The sequence below is a fragment of the Polypterus senegalus genome, chromosome 12 (assembly GCF_016835505.1).
Source record: "Polypterus senegalus isolate Bchr_013 chromosome 12, ASM1683550v1, whole genome shotgun sequence".
NCBI lineage: Eukaryota > Metazoa > Chordata > Cladistia > Polypteriformes > Polypteridae > Polypterus > Polypterus senegalus.
The window spans coordinates 153,093,228-153,113,922 of record NC_053165.1 but is presented as its reverse complement, the minus strand read 5'-3'; the positions used below and the strand labels follow the sequence as shown (position 1 = coordinate 153,113,922).

At 42.3% G+C, this 20,695-nt stretch overlaps 1 protein-coding gene across 1 annotated transcript in view; it reads right to left on the bottom strand.

Moving 5' to 3' along the window:
* The window catches only part of slc12a1 (solute carrier family 12 member 1), a 120,366-nt gene that overhangs the window by 83,062 nt on the left and 16,609 nt on the right, over positions 1-20,695 (bottom strand). Inside the window, exons 3-4 of the mRNA XM_039770343.1 lie at positions 16,192-16,267; positions 3,359-3,454 (exon numbers count right to left, since the gene is read on the bottom strand). Coding sequence (XP_039626277.1) covers positions 3,359-3,454; positions 16,192-16,267 — 172 coding nt within the window. The remainder of the gene's footprint in view (positions 1-3,358; positions 3,455-16,191; positions 16,268-20,695) is intronic.

Sequence of the window (20,695 nt, the reverse complement as noted above, 5' to 3'; positions counted from 1 at the left end):
AATTAAATTATCGTCTAATATTGATCTCCTCGTGTCCACTTAAGTAATTCAATGATTGCCTAACATACAGAGATTCCTTGTGTCGACTTTAATAAAAGCCGTATTCTATGATATTTAACTCCTCAGGTCCTCTTAAATAAATCAGTTATTATCTAACATTAATGACTCTGCCAGTCACTTAACTAACTATCTGTGTATTAGATCTGTAGTTTCATGTCCAACTGAATGATTGTGTAATTTCTGACTCCTCGTGTCACCTTAAATAATTTCATTTTGTTTCTAAGACTAGGGGGCTCCGCCCCCTGCTCGCTTCGCTCATCAACCCCCGGGTTTCATTAACCGGACATACAATTTAATGAGATTGTTATTTTCATGGGAATTGTTACATATGCATTGTTTTCACTTTTACTTTAAAACTTTAGTAAAAACAATATTTGGAATTAACTTTTCTTCAAGATCACATTGAATTTTGATTTAGACTTACAACGTAACAACGCAACGTATAACTGCCTGTGAGTGAATATCATTTGTTTCTCTCTAATAAATAAAATGGCTTTTTCTAATGTTTGTCCTTGCACTTTCTTCTTCGCTTAGTCATTGACGTTTCATCTCGCACGTATAAAATTATTGTCCTGATAAAATGTATAAGAGCTGAGTGTGCAGGAAGTGTGTCTGCCAAAAGCATTCGCACGACTGAGGTTAGATGACCGTGGTCTTGTTTGAAAATAGTTGTAAGTAGGGCTGACGTGAAAGAATCTCATGTTAAAAGTCTCCGTCTCACTGCGCCATCATGTTTGTAATCTTTTAATTCTCGCTGGCAACACGAATCAGACGATCTACAAGTTTCAACTTAAAGTTTAAATCTGAACACTATATTCGATCTCTTTTCGCTGTTCTGTTATTTCACTGAGTAATAATTTCTGTGTGTTAGTGCTAATGCGATCTTTACTATCCTTTTTTGAGACTTTCAAATTTTTGAACTTCCATTATCTCTAACCTGCTCTGCGTGTGTATCGTGCCAATGTTTTTGAATTCTTTACGACGTTTTACGTTGTCATCTACTCTTTGTCCTTTATTTCTGGCCTCAGGCGTGGACTCGATGCACAGGACGTATAAGTGTCTCTCCGAGAAAATCACATCTCGTCTCCTTCTAAGACTTTTTTTTATAATAGAGAGATATATGCCTTTACCTGTCACTTGAATAATTGTCTAGTTTATATAAATTTGCTTGTCCACTTACATAATGTAATTATTGTGTAATATCAGACTCCTTGTGCCCTCTTTGTCTAAATTTTCTTGCTTTATTATGTAATGTTACTTATTGTATAGTAAGTGAAATAATTCTGTAATTTCTAAGATATATGAATTTTTCCTGTCATTTAAATACTTGTCTTATTATTATATCTAACTTTTCTTGGCCAATTACATAACGTTAACGATTATGTAATATCAGACTCCTTCTGTCCTTTTAAGTAATTCAGTAATTTTCTAATATAAACCTTTCCTGTCATTTAAATAATTGTCTTATTCATATACCTAACTTTTCTTGTCCACTTACATAATGTAATTATTGTGTAATATCAGACTCCTTGTGCCCTCTTTGTCTAAATTTTCTTGCTTTATTATGTAATGTTACTTATTGTATAGTAAGTGAAATAATTCTGTAATTTCCAAGATATATGAATGTTTCCTGTCATTTAAATAATTGTCTTATTATATTTAACTTTTCTTGTCTAATTACATAATGAGAACTATTGTGTAATTTCAGACTCCTTGTGTCCTCTTAAGTAATTCTGTAATTTTCTAAGACAGACATTTCTTGTCATTTAAATAATTGTATTATTATATCTAACTTTCCTGTCTAATTACATGTTAACTATTGTGTAATAAGCGACTCCTCGTGTCCTCTTAATTCCATTATTTTCTAATTTTCAATAATTACATAATGTAATTATTGTGTAATATCAGACTCCTTGTGCCCTCTTTGTCTAAATTTTCTTGCTTTATTATGTAATGTTACTTATTGTATAGTAAGTGAAATAATTCTGTAATTTCTAAGATATATGAATTTTTCCTGTCATTTAAATAATTGTCTTATTATATTTAACTTTCCTGTCTAATTACATGTTAACTATTGTGTAATAAGCGACTCCTCGTGTCCTCTTAATTCCATTATTTTCTAATTTTCAATAATTACATAATGTAATTATTGTGTAATATCAGACTCCTTGTGCCCTCTTTGTCTAAATTTTCTTGCTTTATTATGTAATGTTACTTATTGTATAGTAAGTGAAATAATTCTGTAATTTCTAAGATATATGAATTTTTCCTGTCATTTAAATAATTGTCTTATTATATTTAACTTTTCTTGTCCAATCACGTAATGTGAACTGTTGTGTAATATCAGACTCCTCGTGTCCTCTTCAGTAATTCCATTATTTTTTAAGACAGACCTTTCCTGTCATTTAAATAATTGTCTTATTAGTCTATCTAACTTTTCTTGCCCAATTACATAATGTGAACGATTGTGTAACATGTGACTCCTCGTGCCCTCATAAATAACTTTCATTTCCTGATGAGCCGCTGCCCTCCATCGCTGTGCCGCTCTCCTTTGCCCCCCTCTTTTCACATTTTGTGTACCAGGAGGGCCAGCTCGCCGGCGCCACAGACAGGTAGACTTGGCTGTTACTTTACCTCCTCTTACCATTCCGTTGGTACAGATAGCTGACATGGAGAGCCCCGTCAGAGTTGTGACCACCACACTCAAGCATATGATGACGACTCCAAGACCTGAAAAAGCCCAAAAATCCCTTAAATGTGAAATGCTCTCATACGTACGTGACGGAAGGTCTTGGCACGAATACCCCATGGACTGCAACTTCCTTCGATTCTCCAAAATGTTTACACCTGAAATGTACTTAAAATGGTTTGCCGGAGCTGCTGGGAGTGCTGGGAATGTGCTGACAATTGCAGTATTTATTAGAGATGTCTGTTAAAATAAAATGTAAAATAAAAAAAAAATGGAGAGTCGCCGCCAGCATGCTGTAAGGAAAGCGAAGTAGAATTCCCGCATTCTCATTCCCGGATTCCTGTTGAAAAAAGAGTTGATGCCCAAATTCCATTTGGAGGTAACTAGACGCTCCTTCGTATCCTTGGAATGGAAGCTGCTACTGACTTGCTGTTCAAATGTACTTAAAAATTGTCTAATAGAAACAAAAACCAAACCCAACTGTACCTGTCCTGTCTTCCACGGGCTACCCCGGGCAACACAGCCATCTGTACTGACGTTTTATTAAAGATAACGGAGGATGCAAGCTTTGGGGTGACCCCGGCGCACGGGACAAACTAAATACGTTACCTCCCCGGACACATCCGTTAGTCGAAATGGCTGACGTTGACAAGCCGGTAATTGAGGTTACCATGGTAGCCAGAAGAATAATAATAACGCCGAGACCTGTCGGTGATGAAGACAAACAGTTACATGCCTGATGGCGCCACAGTGGGCTTACTGCTAAGTCTCTGCCCCCCTTTTTTTTGGCCCCCTTTCCCTTTTATTCCCAGACTTTTCAATGTCTTGCTGATCTGATTCAGGCTCACAAGACTGACAAGTCACAAAAGAAAAGGCGCACTTCCCAGCGGAAAGCGAAATTCTGCGATTCCTGCAAAGGGAAAAAAATGAGCACAAGTTGGCCTTCACTTCCTACCACTTTCACGTTCGTAAAGAGAATCGTTAAAAGAGTTTCTCCTTCCATCCATCCTGCTAAAATGGTGGGGTGCTGGGGACGGGACACACTGAACCTTCTATGATGGGCTATGAATTAAACCTTCCCGAGGACCTCACTGGAAGAATTACCTGGAGGACCACCACTTAACCCTTTAACAGCTTTACGCCATCGAGTCCCGATTACTTTGGCTTGACTCACTGCTTTGCCTCGCTTGCTTCAGTAAAATTACCTCCTTTCACATGTCCATTAGTGGCAATGGCAGAGGTGGACAAGCCAGTGACAGAGGTCACTGTCACCGCTAAGAGGATGATGATGACACCCAAGCCTCAAGAAAGAAAAACAAAAGGAAAAGTGTTGCTTAATTTTCATAACCACAAAGTCAGTGGGAAGATAAAGAATATTAAGCAGCTCTTTCTGGCCATTCACTTCTCGGATTGCTTGCTTTATTTTGTTGTTATATATTTTACCATAAAGCTTAGACAGATGGAGTTATCAGCTCTGAAGATCCTGACACACAATATTGTTGAAAATGAGCTGCAAGTGTCAACCTCAAAATAAAAATAATCTGGAGTCGTCTTCCCTCGACTTTCTCGTATCCTCCGATATGGGGATGGTTATTTGAGGAGTAAACCGCAAGACAGTGATTATATTTTTATATTATATGCATTAAAGAACCATCCATCCATCCATTATCTAACCTGCTATACCCTAATTACAGGGTCGACGAGGTCTCTCCGCCAACAGACACACTGCTGATGGCCGTGCCCAAGAGGTCATTAAATGCCTGATGTTGGTTTTTATCAGGACACACACAAGCCCAGACACTCAGACTCCTCACTCAGTCTCTCGAGCGCCCCGATCAGAGCCTCCTCTGACTCTGTGAAGATTACAGCATCGTCCGCAAAGTCAAGATCTGGGAATCTCTCTTCACCAACAGATGCCCCACAGCCGCTGAACCCCACGACCTGCCCAACACCCAGTCCATACAAGCATTGAACAGAGTTTCCGTTTGTTAGCGCTAATGCAATCTTTACTGTCATTTTTTGGAGACTTTCAAATTTTCCCACTTCCATTATCTCTAACCTGCTCTGCATGTGTATCGCGCCAACGTTTTTGAATTCTTTACGACGTTCTACTTTGTCTTTTTCCGGCCCTGGGTGTGGTTACATCTCTTGGCACAAAGTCTAGTCTCACATGACAGGCTGATTATTCCATTCATCTATTATCCAACCCACTATATCCTAACTACAGGGTCACGGGGGTCTGCTGGAGCCAATCCCAGCCAACACAGGGCGCAAGGCAGGAAACAAATCCCGGACAGGGCGCCAGCCCACCGCAGATTAAAAGAACCATCAACAACAAATCAAATCAAATGAATAATATAATGAACAATTATTATAAAAGGGGCAGCACTCCTGGACTGGTGACACCCTAGAGAGTTCCTGCCTCTTTCATCCCGGGGGAAATTTAAGGAAGAGCAGTGCTGGAAGTTGAACTCGCATTCAGAGAGCAAGGAGATCCACAAGGGCAAACCTCAATCAGTAGGAGAGATTCTCCCAGAAAGCCCTTAATCCTAGGCTACAGGGGATGCATGAGGTCCCTAGTTCTCCTTGGACCTTTTTCTTTTCCTTGTTTCTGTTAGAGGGCGGCACGGTGGCACAGTGGGTAGTGCTGCTGTCTTGCAGTTAGGAATCCTGGGTTCACTTCCCGGGTCCTCCCTGCGTCAAGTTTGCATGTACTCCCCGTGTCTGCATGGGTTTCCTCCCACAGTCCGAAGACGTGAAGGTGAGGTGCATTGGCGATCCTAAATTGTGCTTGGTGTGTGTGAAAATAACATCAGATCAAGGCAGCTTGTGCACGTACAAGAAGTCTCACTTTACCTTGACTGTCTGTGTCTGTGCATGTTTGGTTAAAACCTGCTTGTTCTTCTCTCCTGCGGTGGGCTGGTACCCTGCCCGAGATTTGTTCCTGTGTTGGCTGGGATTGGCTCCAGCAGACCCCTGTGACCCTGTAGTTAGGATATAGCAGGTTGGATAATGGATGGATGGATGAATTATTATAAAAGTAAAGTTGAATAAACTGGACCCTGCAGCTGCATTCATAAAAAGTACCGGTTAACGGAAATAGCTCAAAGGTTGATAGAAATCTACGTTTTGTACTTAAAACTTGTATGTAAAATTTGGTTGAAATAAGTGAAAGCGAACTCAAGTTATCATGTTTACACACACATACACACAGACAGGCATAATTCCAAAAATGGAACTTTTGAACTCAGGCAGGTCTAAAATGTCGAGATTCATCAAAATCTCGAAATTGAATTGCTTGAGGATTCTAATACTTTCCCTGTACTTCGTATACGAGAAACTCAGAGAGGTCTACAATGTCAATAATCATCCAAAATCTTGACATCAAATCTTTAGACGATTACAATACTGTCCTTATATTGTACTTTGTATATGAGAAAGTTAAAAAGAACACAAAACGCCAGACCTGAATTTCACTCAGGAAAAAAGCTGGCCTCACCACCAGGGCTGTGGAGTCGGAAGTCAAGGAGTGGGAGTCGGAGACAATTTTGTGCACCTGGGGTCGGAGTCGGCAAAAAAGTACAAAAAGTATGAAAAGTAATGAAAAAAAAAAATACAGCAAGTTTAAATGTCTTATTTCGCAAACAACAGTCATAATGAAGTACTTCTCTGATGTAAGAATAAAGCCCAGTGCATAGTCGTGTTACTACAGCACTAGTGTGAAGTCAGCTGAGCTATTATACAACCTGACATTCACATATTGTAATCCTTATTATGGTACGGTACAAAAACTGTTTTCATTTTATTTCAGATATAATGTGTTTAGGCGGCATGGTGGCACAGTGGGTAGCGCTGCTGCCTCGCAGTAAGGAGACCTGGGTTTGCTTCCCGTGTCCTCCCTGCGTGGAGTTTGCATGTTCTCCCCATGTCTGTGTTTGTTTCCTCCCACAGTCCAAAGACATGCAGGTTAGGTGCATTGGTGATCCTAAATTGTCCCTAGTGTGTGTGGGTGTGTGCCCTGCGGTGGGCTGGCGCCCTGCCCGGGGTTTGTTTCCTGCTTTGCGCCCTGTGCTGGCTGGGATTGGCTCCAGGGGACCCCGTGACCCTGTAGTTAGGATATGACGGGTTGGATAATGGATGGATGGAGAAAGACTAATTAATGTGTTTGTCTTGCGGTGTTGTATGTATGTTATCATCCAGTTGACGCTCGGAACCGGCCAACTGTATTTAATATGAAATGCAACAGGGGCGGAGTGGTGCTCAAACATGGATGGATGTGTTTAACAAGTTCATTTGAGTGTAAACAAGTGTAATGGTGTAGGTGGAGGTGTGTGCTGTGCCCTGATGTGTGTTCAGGGGTTCTTGTCTTTTGTTTAAACTGGCCAATATGGTAGAGAGTCAGCTTCCTAGCCAGTAGTTCTGTGGTTAAATGACGTGTATGTCGCCTTCCTTCAATCAACACAGAAAATACATTAGCATATTAAATACAGGGGAGTCGGAGTCGAAGGATTTATCTACCGAATCCACAGCCCTGCTCACCACTAGGAGCCAAGCCCCAAACTTAAATGGCAAGCTTATAGCCTGCACAGCCTTTTACAGTCCAAATGTCCTCCAAAATGTGGAGAGGAAAACTGTAAACCCCTGGCCTAAAGACGAAAGCCAAGTTCTTTAAATCTTTAATTACTTATTTAAAATGATTCAAAAAATATATTATAAAAAAATAAAATGAAAAAAGGAAACAAAAAAAGGTTTCCCCCTTCGGTTCTACATAAATGGAACAAGACAGAAAACATTGAAAACAATGCACATATTAACATAATACAAAATTTCAAAATGAATAATTAAACACAATATTAAATAAATAAAATGAAGAAAAAAAGAAAAAACAATGACCTGAAACAACAGCTAAGACAATGCCTGAGTGGCTCTGGGAGAAGTCTGGGTGTCAATTGAGTGTTTCAGCCAAAGCCAAAGTGTGGAGAGACCTGCAGATGGCAGTTAACAGATGTTTCCCATTCAATATAAAGGGCATTGAGACGATCTGCCAGGAAGAATGGGATAAACTGGCCGAATCCGGGTGTGCAAAGCTCGTAGAGACTTACAAAGACGTCTCAACACCTGGAATTGTGGGTGTTTACAAAGTATCAAATTAAGGGTCTTCTGTGAATGATTTTTAATAAATTTGCAAACCTTGCCATTACAGTATATAGGTGGCTCGGTGGGTAGCGCTGCTGCCTCGCAGTAAGTTCACTTCCCAGGTCCTCCCTGCGTGGAGTCTGCATGGGTTTCCTCCCACAGTCCAAAGACGTGCAGGTTAGGTGCATTGGCAATCCTAAATTGTCCCTAGTGTGTGGGTGTGTGCCCTGTGGTGGGCTGGCACCCTGCCTGGGGTTTGTTTCCTGTCTTGTGCCCTGTGCTGGCTGGGATTGGCTCCAGCATACCCTGTGTTAGGATATAGCAGGTTGGATGATGACTGACTGAATCTTGTCATTATGGGTTGTTGAGTGGCAAACGTATCAAATTTAAATTTAAATCTACAACATAATAAAATGCTGAACTCTTTCTGTAGTCGGGTCAATGAAATTGTTAGGTACAAAACACTTGTTTTTTTCACTTGCTTTCTGTTTTTTATGATGTAACATACAGTCTCCCCAATCCTGAGCGCCGATTCCTTCCGTATGGTACAGAAAAAGGAGCCCCACAGTCACATGTCACTTTTACAGAGAACTTTTTTTTTCTTCTGTGCCAATTGAAATAAGCAGCTAATTTGTGAAGCCAGGCTGCACCCGCCAGCTGTCATCACCCTCACAGCCCCGCCACCTTTTCTAGCCCACTAAATGCAGTTTCACAGCCCGCAGTGACCTTTATGAACAGTTTATGACAAGTGCCACTTACTTGACCATTCAGGCCCTGCTCACGAGTTTTAAATGTGCTCCGCCGGACTCATTTACGTGAGCTTAAGGTTATCATTCACGCCATCAAATGTACACGCATCGCCTGAAAAACACCAATGAGTCTCCCAACAGGCTATTTGAGCAGCTAATGGCCCACGAATGCCCGCAGCCATGAGTTTGATTGCAGCTTCTTGGACTTGGCAGCGTGGACTTGCTCTGCCCTTCCCTTCTCTTCCTGCTCCACACACTTCGCACCTTTTCAGCTTTCAAAATCAGCCATTAGGTATGCATCATTAAACGTTTCCGAGCCATTCCGTCAGGCACAGGGCTGCTGCCAAATGAAGGCCTTCTTGACCTCAACAACTTAGCTGCCTTCCCTGATGGTTTTGGCCCAAAATGCAATAAAGAGGTGTATCCGAGCTTGTGCGTGACATTGCCAAACACCTCAGGGTGACCCTTAGGGTAAAGAACACCTTAGAGGAACACCATGAACCCGGGGTGGCACTATATGACTTCAGTAAGGCCACATGACAGGATGAGGGATTTGGAATTTGGAAAATCAAGAATAGATTGTAATGGCCAACACGCGTGGGCTGAGGGCCCGACGTCCTCTAGTGGGCATCATTCCCTTAACCAGCCGGCGGGGGGGGCAATACAGCAGAGAGATTGGGGGGAGCTCAGAGGTGGGTAGAGTAGCCAAACCTTGTACTCAAGTAAGAGTAGCGTTACTTCAAAATAATATTACTCGAGTAGAAGTTAAAAGTAGTCATCCAAAAAATTACTCAAGTAAGACTAAAAGAGTATTTGGAGTAACTGTTTGATCATAATAAATGCTTTTAGGAATGTAATAAGACAGGCAAAAATATAAAATAATGTGCAAATTCTGCTATTTCCAAATAACAAAATAAAAAATAAGTAAAAATAAATAATATCATTACAAAATAAAAATGCACAAAGAACACAAAGTTCCAAATCTCAGTATTTCACAAGAAAGCTTTTGAAGCCGATACTTACAGTAGGTAACACGTATGTTTGAACAGTGCAGGCTACTTACAGTGACGGGATCTCCTATACGCTGACAGTATCCATCCATCCATCCATTATCCATCCTAACTACAGGGTCACGGGGGTCTGCTGGAGCCAATCCCAGCCAACACAGGGTGCAAGGCAGGAAACAAACAAAAAGGCAGGGATGTTCTTCACGATGTTTAAGCTTCAGCAGGAGTTGGCTCTCAAGGTTCCTGCAGTGAACAGGAGCCCCGCATGACTAAAAAGTCTCTCACAGGCTGCAGACACAGGAAGTTTGTGTGAGGTCATGTGACTGCATGGCTACGTCTGAATAGTGAAATGGAGTCATGTGATTGTTGTTGCTACATCTGATTGGTGAAACAGTCATGCAGTAGATCCACTGGCGACTTCTCTCTGACTAAAATATAGTGTATATAATGTGTAAATGGAAAAAACTAACGAGTCGAGTGTTGCCCAATGTAGCAGAGTAGGAGTAGCGTTTCTTCTTCACAAATGTCCATACATCCATTATCCAACCCGCTATATCCTATCTACAGGGTCACGGGGGTCTGCTGGAGCCAATCCCAGCCAACAGAGGGCACAAGGCAGGAAACAAACCCCAGGCAGGGATGTTCTTCACGATGTTTAAGCTTCAGCAGGAGTTGGCTCTCGAGGTTCCTGCAGTGAACAGGAGCCCCGCATGACTAAAATGTCTCTCACAGGCTGCAGACACAGGAAGTTTGTGTGTGGTCATGTGACTGCATGGCTACGTCTGATAAGTGCAGGGGTTCTCAACGTCGGTCCTGGGGACCCCCAGTCGCTGCAGGTTTTTGTTCCAGCCAGCTTCTGTTTTTAATTGAACTCCTGGGCTAATTAAGTGAACTGATATTTCCCAAGTTATGTGTCTATGGAACAATATATTAATTAAAAAACTATGTTTGCTAAAAAAAAAAATATTAAAATGTACCAAGCAGTTATATAGGAATAATGTATTTTTTTTCCTTTTAACAGTATTTTCATCTTGATTTTCATTCTACTTTTCAAGGTGTTCTAATTGTTTAATGAATCCATTATTTACTAATTAGTGGGTCTGACGCTAAAGTAGTTGATAATTCAGTGCTGTTTGCCTGGGTGTCTGCTCTGCTCGTTTTAAGTTGCTGTTATTAAGATACAATGAAGGGGGAAAACGGCACAGAGAAAGGGCAAAGTATAACGAAATCAACATCCGATCCGAGTTATCAGGTGTTGTCACTGATTAGGAATCTGGTTGGAACAAAAACCTGCAGCCACAGGGGACCACCAGGACCGAGTTTGAGAAACACTGGATTAGTGAAATGGAGTCATGTGATTGTTGTTGCTACGTCTGATTGGTGAAACAGTCATGCAGTAGATCCACTGGCGACTTCTCTCTGACTAAAACCTAGCGTATATAATGTGTAAATGGAAAAAACTAGCGAGTCGAGTTTTGCCCAATGTAGCAGAGTAGGAGTAGCGTTTCTTCTTCACAAATGTCCATCCATCCATTATCCAACCCGCTATATCCTATCTACAGGGGTCTGCTGGAGCCAATCCCAGCCAACACAGGGCACAAGGCAGGAAACAAACCCCGGGCAGGGTGCCAACTCACACACACCAAGCACACACTAGGGAATATTTATGATCGCCAATGCACCTAACCTGCATGTCTTTGGGAGGAAACCCACAAAGACTCGGGGAGAACATGCAAACTCCATGCAGGGAGGACCCGGGAAGCGAACCCGGGTCTCCTAACTGCGAGGCAGCAGCGCTACCACTGCGCCGGGCCGCCCTTCACAAATGTACTCAAGTAAAAGTAAAAAGTAGGGTGCAGTAAAACTACTCGTAGAAGTACAATTTTTAAAAAAAGCCAATATAACGGAGTAAATGTAACTCGTTACTACCCACCTCTGGGGAAGCTCCATATCATGGCTGTATGCCACCCAACCCACAAGATGGCAGCATCTTTGGGCTTTGGTACTCATTCCACCACCTGCGGGGAATGCTAGGAATTGTAGTCCAGGGTCCATTGGTGCCACCAGGGGGATTCTGGAAGGAGTTACACTCCCTTCTTTATGGGACTTCCGTATGTCCCAGAAGTACTCCCTGGGCTTCAATAAAAGGAACTGCACTGTCTTGTATAGGCAAGTCGTTACTGGGAGAGGAGTTTGGGGACAGTGGGCAACGTTTTCTCAAAGGAGTAAAGAGAATTGTGTACTGTATTGTGTATTCTGCTGGTGTTCGTATAAGGAAAGTGTTACCTTTGGTCAAATAAAATCCCTTATTTGAACTTGGAATTATTTTGGAAATTACTGTGTCTGTGGTTTGGGGCTCAGTGGCACCCCCTTGTGGTTACAACAGTATATATACAGAATATTGCATATACTATATACTAGGGGCCTCAAACTCCAGTCCTGGAGGGCTGCAGTGGCTGCAGGTTTCCATTCTAACCCTTTTCTTAATCAGTGACGTTTTTGCTGCTAATGACCTCCTTTTCCTTTCATTTAAACTGACTTGTGTTTTAGGATTTGTTCCCCTGAATTTCTTCATTGTTCCTCTGAATTGATTCATTTCTTTCCTTAAATGGCACCCAAACAGAAATAAAATGTGAAGTGAGTGAGCCAACAGAAGGCCAACTAAGTCAGGGCCTCAAACTCCAACCAGTTGCTTCATCAGGCGCCAAGTCTTGTCGTTAATTAAACTCGTTCTTTAATTCCATGGCTTGTTGCTGCTCTCATTGTGTAATAACAGACATTTCTGAAATTGTTGAGAGCTCTGGGAAAATGTTTTGGGGACCTGAGCAGGTCAACACTCCTGAGACCTTTGCCTTTCTTTATTTTCAGATATTGTATGATGGACACCAGTTGTTTGGGTTCATTTTGTATCTCATTATTGTTTGGCTGCTAATTTTTTTTTTGTATCAGTATACTGCTGCTGGATTATGTGAATTTCCCCTTGGGATTAATAAAGTATCTATCTATCTATCTATCTATCTATCTATCTATCTATCTATCTATCTATCTATCTATCTATCTATCTATCTATCTATCTATCTATCTGTTATATAGTGCCTTTCATATCTATCTATCTATCTATCTATCTATCTATCTATCTATCTATCTATCTATCTATCTATCTATCTATCTATCTATCATTATTATATAGTGCCTATCTATCTATCTATCTATCTATCTATCTATCTATCTATCTATCTATCTATCTATCTATCTATCTATCTATCTATCTAAAGAAAAAGAAACAAATAAGGGGTCTGAGTCTTCAAGAACAAATCAATTATAATGAATTCAAAAGAAGTTAATTAGCAGCAAAAACAGGTCACTGATTAAGAAAAGGGTTAGAATGGAAACCTGCAGCCACTGCAGCCCTCCAGGACCAGAGTTTGAGACCACTGCTGTATATTGACTGGCCACAATATTCAAACCACTGGCAGGTGACGTGAATGGCATTGATGAGTTCATTACAATGGCACCTGCCAAGGGTTGGGATATACTGGGCAGCAAGTGAACACTCAAGTTCTTGAAGGTGATGTGTTGGAAGTGGGAATAATAGGCAAGCGTAAGGATCTGAGGGGCCAGATTGTGATGGTTAGACGACTGGGTCGGAGCTGATCGAAAGGCTACAGTAACTCAGGTGACCAGCTGTGGTGAGCAGAAAAGCAACTCAGAATACACAAGACATCAAACCTTGAGGAGAATGGTCTACAACAGCAGAAGACCACGTTGGGTTCCTCTCTTATCAGCCAAGAAGAGAAAGGTGAGGCTGCAGTGAGTACAGTTTGACCAAAATTGAACAGGTGAAGGTGGGGGGTGTGGGGGTTTGAAATGAAGCCTGGTCTGATGAAATCTCCATTACTGCTGAGGCACAGAGGTGGTAGGGTCAGAATTTGGCGCCAACAGCATGAATCCATGCAGCCAACCTGTCTTGTGCGAACGGTCCAGACTGGTAGTGGTGCTTTAATGGTGTGAGGAATGTTTTCTTGGCACACTGTGGGCCTGTTAATACCAGTCAAGCATCGCTTGAACACCTCGGGCTACTTGAGTATTTGTGCTGACCGTGTGCATCCCTTCAAGGCCACAATTGATCCATCTTCTAATGGCTGCTTCCATCATGATAATGCACCATGTCACAAAGCAGACTGGTTTCACGAACATAATAATAATAATAATAATAATAATACATTTTATTTCAAGGCACCTTTCTAAACACCCAAGGACACCGTACAGATAATAAAATCATAAAACCAACAAAAACATGCATGTACACATATACATATACTGTATCTATATCTATGGAACTGAGAATACAGCATAAGGTCATGTAGTGTAAGCTAATCTAAATCAGGTTCAGCTGCTTTGGTGCAGTAGAGGGGCAACAATGAGACGACCCCCAGAACAGGAATGAATGGTTTAACTGGTGGAGGGAGGCCACTGACATTTGTCCCTCCTCATCTGTTTTGTCACTTGTTTGGCATTTGGCTATGGTCAGTGTCACTACTCATATCATGAGGCCATACCTGGACCCTACAGAGGTGGCACAGGTTGTCCAGCTTCTCCAAGATGGCAGGCACATCAATACGTGTCATTGCCAGAAGGTTTGCCGTGTCTCCCAGCACAGTCTCAGGGGCATGGAGGAGATTCCAGGAGACAGACAGGCAGTTCCTTTAGGAGAGCTGGATAGGGCCCTTCATAGAAGGTCCTTAACCAATCAGCAGGACTCACCAGTATCTGCTCCTTTGGGCAAGGGGGAACAGGATGAGCACGGCCAGAGCCTACAAAATGACCTCAAGCAGGCAGGCCAATGGTGTGAATGTCTCTTGACCAAACAATCAGAAACAGACTTCATGAGAGTGGCATGAGGGCCCGATGTCCTATAGTGGGCCCTGTGCTCACTGCCTGCCTGGCACTGTGGAGCTTGATTGGCTTTTGCCACACAACACCAGAATTGGCAGGTCCACCACTGGCAGGCGCCCTGTGCTTTTCACAGATGAGAGCAGGTTCACCCTGAGCATGTGTGTCAGACGAGAAAGGGGTCTGGAGAAGCCGTGGAGAACGTTATGCTACCTGTAACATTGTTCAGCATGACCAGTTTAGTGGTGGGTCAGTGGTGGTATATCTGGGGAGGCATAGCCAAGGAGGGACACACAGACCTCTACAGGCTAGACAATGGCACCTTGACTGCCATTAGGTATCGGGATGAAATCCTTGGACCCAATGTCAGACCCTATGCTAGTACAGTCGCTCCTGGGTTCCTCCTGATGCCCGACAATGCCCGGCCTCATGTGGCGAGAGGATGAAGGAATAGATACCATAGACTGGCCCCCACGCTCACTCGCCTGACCTCAATCCAATAGAACACCTCTGGGTGGGACATTATGTTTAAGTCCACCCGATGCCTCAGCCTGTCCAGGAGCTCAGAGATGCCCTGGTCCAGATGTGGGAGGAGATCCCTCCAGGACACCATCCGTCGTCTCATTGGGACGTCGTCAGGCATACATACAAGCACGTGGGGTTTGGGGTCATGGACCAGAAACTTAAAGGAATATTTCTTACATCTTGTGGAATCTACGTCTTTAAGGACTGAGGCTGATCGGAGAGCCCTAGTAAGTATTAGTATGGTGCTCCTCAGAATTTGCTCAGTGGCTGCAGATATTTTAATAGTTTGTTTATGTGGGAGGCAGTTTATCATAACACCATCGGTCCTTCAGTTCTAAGATCCTCACATAGTGCAGTGCAGTGTTTATCCATCCATTTTCTGAACTCACATCTGAACTGGTGGTGTCAGGCCACCATGGGACACACATGTCCAAGTACATGCCAAACCAATTGTAAGCCATCAATTAACTTTTCCGCATTTTGTTGGATGAAGCAAACAGGGAAAAAAAAAACATGCATGGGAACACATTGAGAACATGCAAACCCCACACAGGAATGTGAGTGGATGACCTGAAGGAGTCCTTGAACAATTCGGTAGTCTTGGGGTATCAACGTGGTGGACAAGAGGATGTGGAACACTGAAGCCTGGTGGAGGACATTGATGAGCTGAGTAGGTTAAGTCATCTGCTGCCCAGAATTCACACAATAACGGGGATGGCAATGGACTTCAGGAGCATCCAGGGAAATGAACTTTAGATACTTAAGGTATATGAGAACCTGGGGATGAAACTGGGCAGAAATCTGGATTGGGCCGCACACACGTAACCATATATAAAAGGGCACAGAGGAAGAATATGCAAACTCCAGACTAATTTGGACTGGGTGGGGAGTTAAACTGAGGTGGGGCGTCAAGGCTAAACTGTATGTAATATTCACTGATTTGGCCGACACTTTTATTCAAAGGCGACTTGCAACATCTGAGATACAGTGGGTGACGTTTCTTTTGTTTTTTCCGATTGCAGCACAAGCAGATCAACTGATCTGCTGAAGGACCTCAGGATCTGCAGCCCAAAGCCTTCACCACACTGCCTGCCCAGCAGAGAAGCTCCAAAGAAATGAATGAAACACTTACCAATGCCCGCCTGACCGAAGATCCAGGACAGACGAATAAAGAGCATCACTCCCCAGATGTTCAACATGCACCTGACCTAAGATGAGATGCAAAAAAAGAAGACAATCAGCGTCTGAAGTGGGTTACAAGCTCGACCTGGAAAAAAATCATCACAGTGGGCCACAAATGGCCAGTTGACATCGATCTGTGCAAAATCAGACAAGAGCAGTTTTAATAAAGGTGTACAAACCCTTACACCTCGACAGGCAGACCACTGCAGGATGGGTGGGTCAGCAATGCAGGGGGCTTCCCAAGAAGTAGACTCAGATACCTCCTTGTTCATGTTATGTACCTCAGACTTTAGTACATCCATCCATCCATTTTCCAACCCGCTGAATCCGAACACAGGGTCACGAGGGTCTGCTGGAGCCAATCCCGGCCAACACAGGGCACAATACAATACAATTTATTTTTTTTGTTTAGCCCAAAACCACACAAGAAGTGCCGCAATGGGCTTTAACAGGCCCTGCCTCTTGACAGCCTCCCCAGCCTTGACTCTCTAAGAAGATAAGGATAAAACCCTTGTAGGGACAAAATGGAAGAAACCTCAGGAAAGGCAGTTCAAAGAGAGACCCCTTTCCAGGTAGGTTGGGCGTGCAGTGGGTGTCAAAAAGAAGGGCGTCAATACAATACAATACAATACAATACACAGAACAGAACAAATCCTCAATACAGTATAAAAATAAAAATATTACAAGTACGGAGCCAAATTCAACAGTAGATGATATCCATCCATCCATTTTCTAACCCACTGAATCCAAATACAGGGTCATGGGGGTCTGCTGGAGCCAATCCCAGCCAACACAGGGCAGGAACCAATCCTGGGCAGGGTGCCAACCCACCACAGGACACACACAAACACACCCACACACCAAGCACACACTAGGGCCAATTTAGAATCGCCAGTCCACCTAACCAGCATGTCTTTGGATTGTGGGAGGAAACCCACGCAGACACGGGGAGAACATGCAAACTCCACGTAGGGAGGACCCGGGAAGCGAACCCGGGTCTCCTAACCAACAGGCAGCAGCACTACCACTGCGCCACCGTGCTGCCCTAGATGATATCCCATAATATGATTTGGATTTGTTCAGAGTCCTGGAGACCTCAGCCATCAAGCTGCCTCCCCCTATTGGCCATTCCATAGCTGAGTCAGTGCTGGGCCAGCCAATCCGATGAAAGGACCCCTCTACCCGACGATTTCTGCGATCCTCCATCAGAGATGACTTCACCTTAGGCAGGCAGAACAACTTGGCAGGTTGGCAGCGGCACCAAGTGCCACATTTGAGAACCGAGAAGAGAAACAGAATCGGTGAGGCTTAGTAACAAATTCTAACTATCATGTTACTTATGTTTTAGTGCTAATGACTGACAACAGAGATGCAGTCTGTATAGTTAATCAGCAGCTCTAGTCAGGGTGTGCTAAACTGAAGTAGTGAGTCTTCTGAAGCTGAGACTGAAGGGACATCTCTTATAGTAGCAGGCAGACAGTCCACAGTTTAGAGGGCCCTGTGACTAAAAGCTCGACCTCCCACTATTATTTTATTAATCCTTGGAATCATAAGGAGACCACCATCTTGAGATCTTAGTGGGCGCTCAGGTTTGTAAGACATGATAAGTTCAGACACGTAAGCCGGACCTCGGCCATTTAATGCTTTATATGTTAAAAGGAGGATTTTGAAATCTGCCCTAAACTTAACTGGTAGCCAGTGTAACGACTCTAGAACTGGAGTTATGTGTTCGTATTTTCTTGCTCTTTTAATAATTCTTGCAGCAGCATTTTGGATTAACTGGAGGCTGAATAGAGAACAGTTTGAACATCCAGTGAACACCGCATTGCAGCAGTCAATCCTACCAGAAATAAATTCATGAATTAATTAATGAATTAGTAGTTCACAGACAACTGAAGTCGGACTAACATGGGGCTCTCTGGAGACTAAGCTGCTAGTAATCACAATCGATGAATTAATGTATGTCAAAAAGAGTCAAATTATACTTACTGTGATTCAATGTTGTATAACAACAAAATATGAAAACTTGCAAAGGGGTGAGTACTTTTTATAGGCACTGCATATAGTGCTTTTCATAATTACTGTATCTGTCTATTATACAGCACCTTTCACGCCCATAACTCTATTATATACTTCTTTTCTTATGTTTGAATCTATTTTGTATTGTTTCATATCTGTGTATCTATCTTTTATACAGTGCCTTTCATATCTATCTATTCATCCATCCCTTCTCCATCAGAGGAGGTCTGCACACACCCCTGACTTTGTGTTTCTCTCCCTCTCCACCGGACTGTATGCGATGTGACGCCTCCTCACTGACAGATTATGTTGTCGGTGTTTTCCAACACAATGTTTTTCAATTACCCTACATGGAGACATTGAGTGGCACTTGGTCTCATTGCCTGACAGAAGCAGGTACCATAAATATATGAAAGAGTTTCATGGCATATGCTATCTTTACTGAAAAGTAAAAATTGATTTATCGATTTATATTGAGCGAATGGAATTGCTGTCTCAGGATCAAAACACCATTAAAGAAAGTCCCAGATTAAAATGTAGTTTGTATTGATCCTGAATTAGTTTTGCCGTTGCTGTTTGCCTTTATTTAAAACACAAGGAGCTTTGACAAATGTGCTGTGCGGGACACTTATTACAATGTGCAAAGAGCTGAAGTGCCTGGCGAGACGCCTGTGAAATATGGCTGTGGCATTTTGCTACCAGCACAATGCCATTAATTTCCTGCCTTCTGCAACAGCAGCCAGCCTTGACTTTAAGTAGTAATTCCCCAAAGGACAAAAGACAGATATCCTTGTGCTGTCAAGAAGTGATCATTAGCCCTCCAAAGGCTTTCACTTTGCTCTTGAAAAGTTCATTCTACTTGAAAATAGTTTACTTTCTTGCTAATTTCTAGAGAAAAACATCTATCATTCTCAATAAAAGGTAGGTCTGTGTGTCCCTCCGGTTGCTATGTCATTCCAACAGGTGGCGCATCACAAACATTTGCAGCAATAAAATGCATTGAATTTGTCATTCAACAGATGGTGCATCACAAACGTTAACACTGCTTTAACGATTCTCGTACTAAATGACATATAGCAGAGACGCATGCATTGCATTTGCCATTCCAACAAATGGCAATCACAAATATTAGCACTGCTTTTATGAATCCTATACCAAATTGCATATAAAAGAAATAATTAATAAAATTTGTCATTCCAACAGATGGCACATCACACAGATTTGTAGTAAGAAAATGAATTCCGTTTATCATTCCAACAGATGGCACATCACAAATAATGGCATATAACAGAGATATATATGCATAACATTTGTCATTCCAACAGACATCACACACATTAACACTGCTTTAATGAATCCCATACTAAATGGCATATAACAGAGATATATGCATTGCATGTGTCATTCCAACAGATGGCACATTACACAGATTTGTAGTAAGATGGTGCATCACACAAATTTGTAGCAAGAAAATGCACTGCATTTGCATTTGTCATTCCAACAGATGGCACATCACAAGCATTTGTAGTAGGAAAATGCATTAAATTTTGCATTCCAACAGATGGCACATCACAAACATTTGTAGCAGGAAAATGCATTGTATTTTTCATTCCAACAAATGGCTCATCGCAAACATTAACAATGATTTAATAAATCCCATACTAAAGGGCATATAATAGAGCTGTACTGTATGCTTTGCATTTGCCATGCCAACAAATGGCACACCATAAACATTTGTGGTAATGCTTTTTATCACTACAAATATTTGTGATGCACCATTTGTTGGAACGATACATGTAATGCATTCTATTAATACATGCATTACAAAACACAATGCAATAGATGCTACATTGCAAACTTTAATGCTGAGGTCTATATTGATTACTAGGATTTCAACCTATTTCAGCTAGGCAACACAGCAACTTATTATGTAATAAAATATACTTTCACACAAGCTCTGATAAAGTACTTAATACCCCTCCAGGACATGAGGAGGCGCTGTCTAATAATAGTATGGTCTCTTTTCTCCCCTGCAGTGCTGACCAGATTCCCAGTAAGGGCAACTGATCCCCGCCCTCTACACTCTAAGAAGCTCCACCTCTTCCAGAGAGGACAGTAAAAAACCGAGAGCTCCTAGAAGATGGCGACTGAGATTTGGGAAAGCATTTCAGGATGACAGAGCTAACCAACAGTTACCTGCTCTAGAGATCTGATTTTTCCGACAAACCTAGGAGGCTATATAGGCAGTTATTCTGCCAGTTTTCTGCTCTGCAACCGCATTCTCATATTTCTTCTGTTTTGTGGACTTTGGCAGTAAACATGCTGGCCCGAATTATTCTTTTGGTCTCCTCTGGTTCCTTTGATCCTGACAATTCACATCACATTATTAAATCCACCTCCCATTTATCAGAGGGTTCCTCACTTTAGCCTGCACG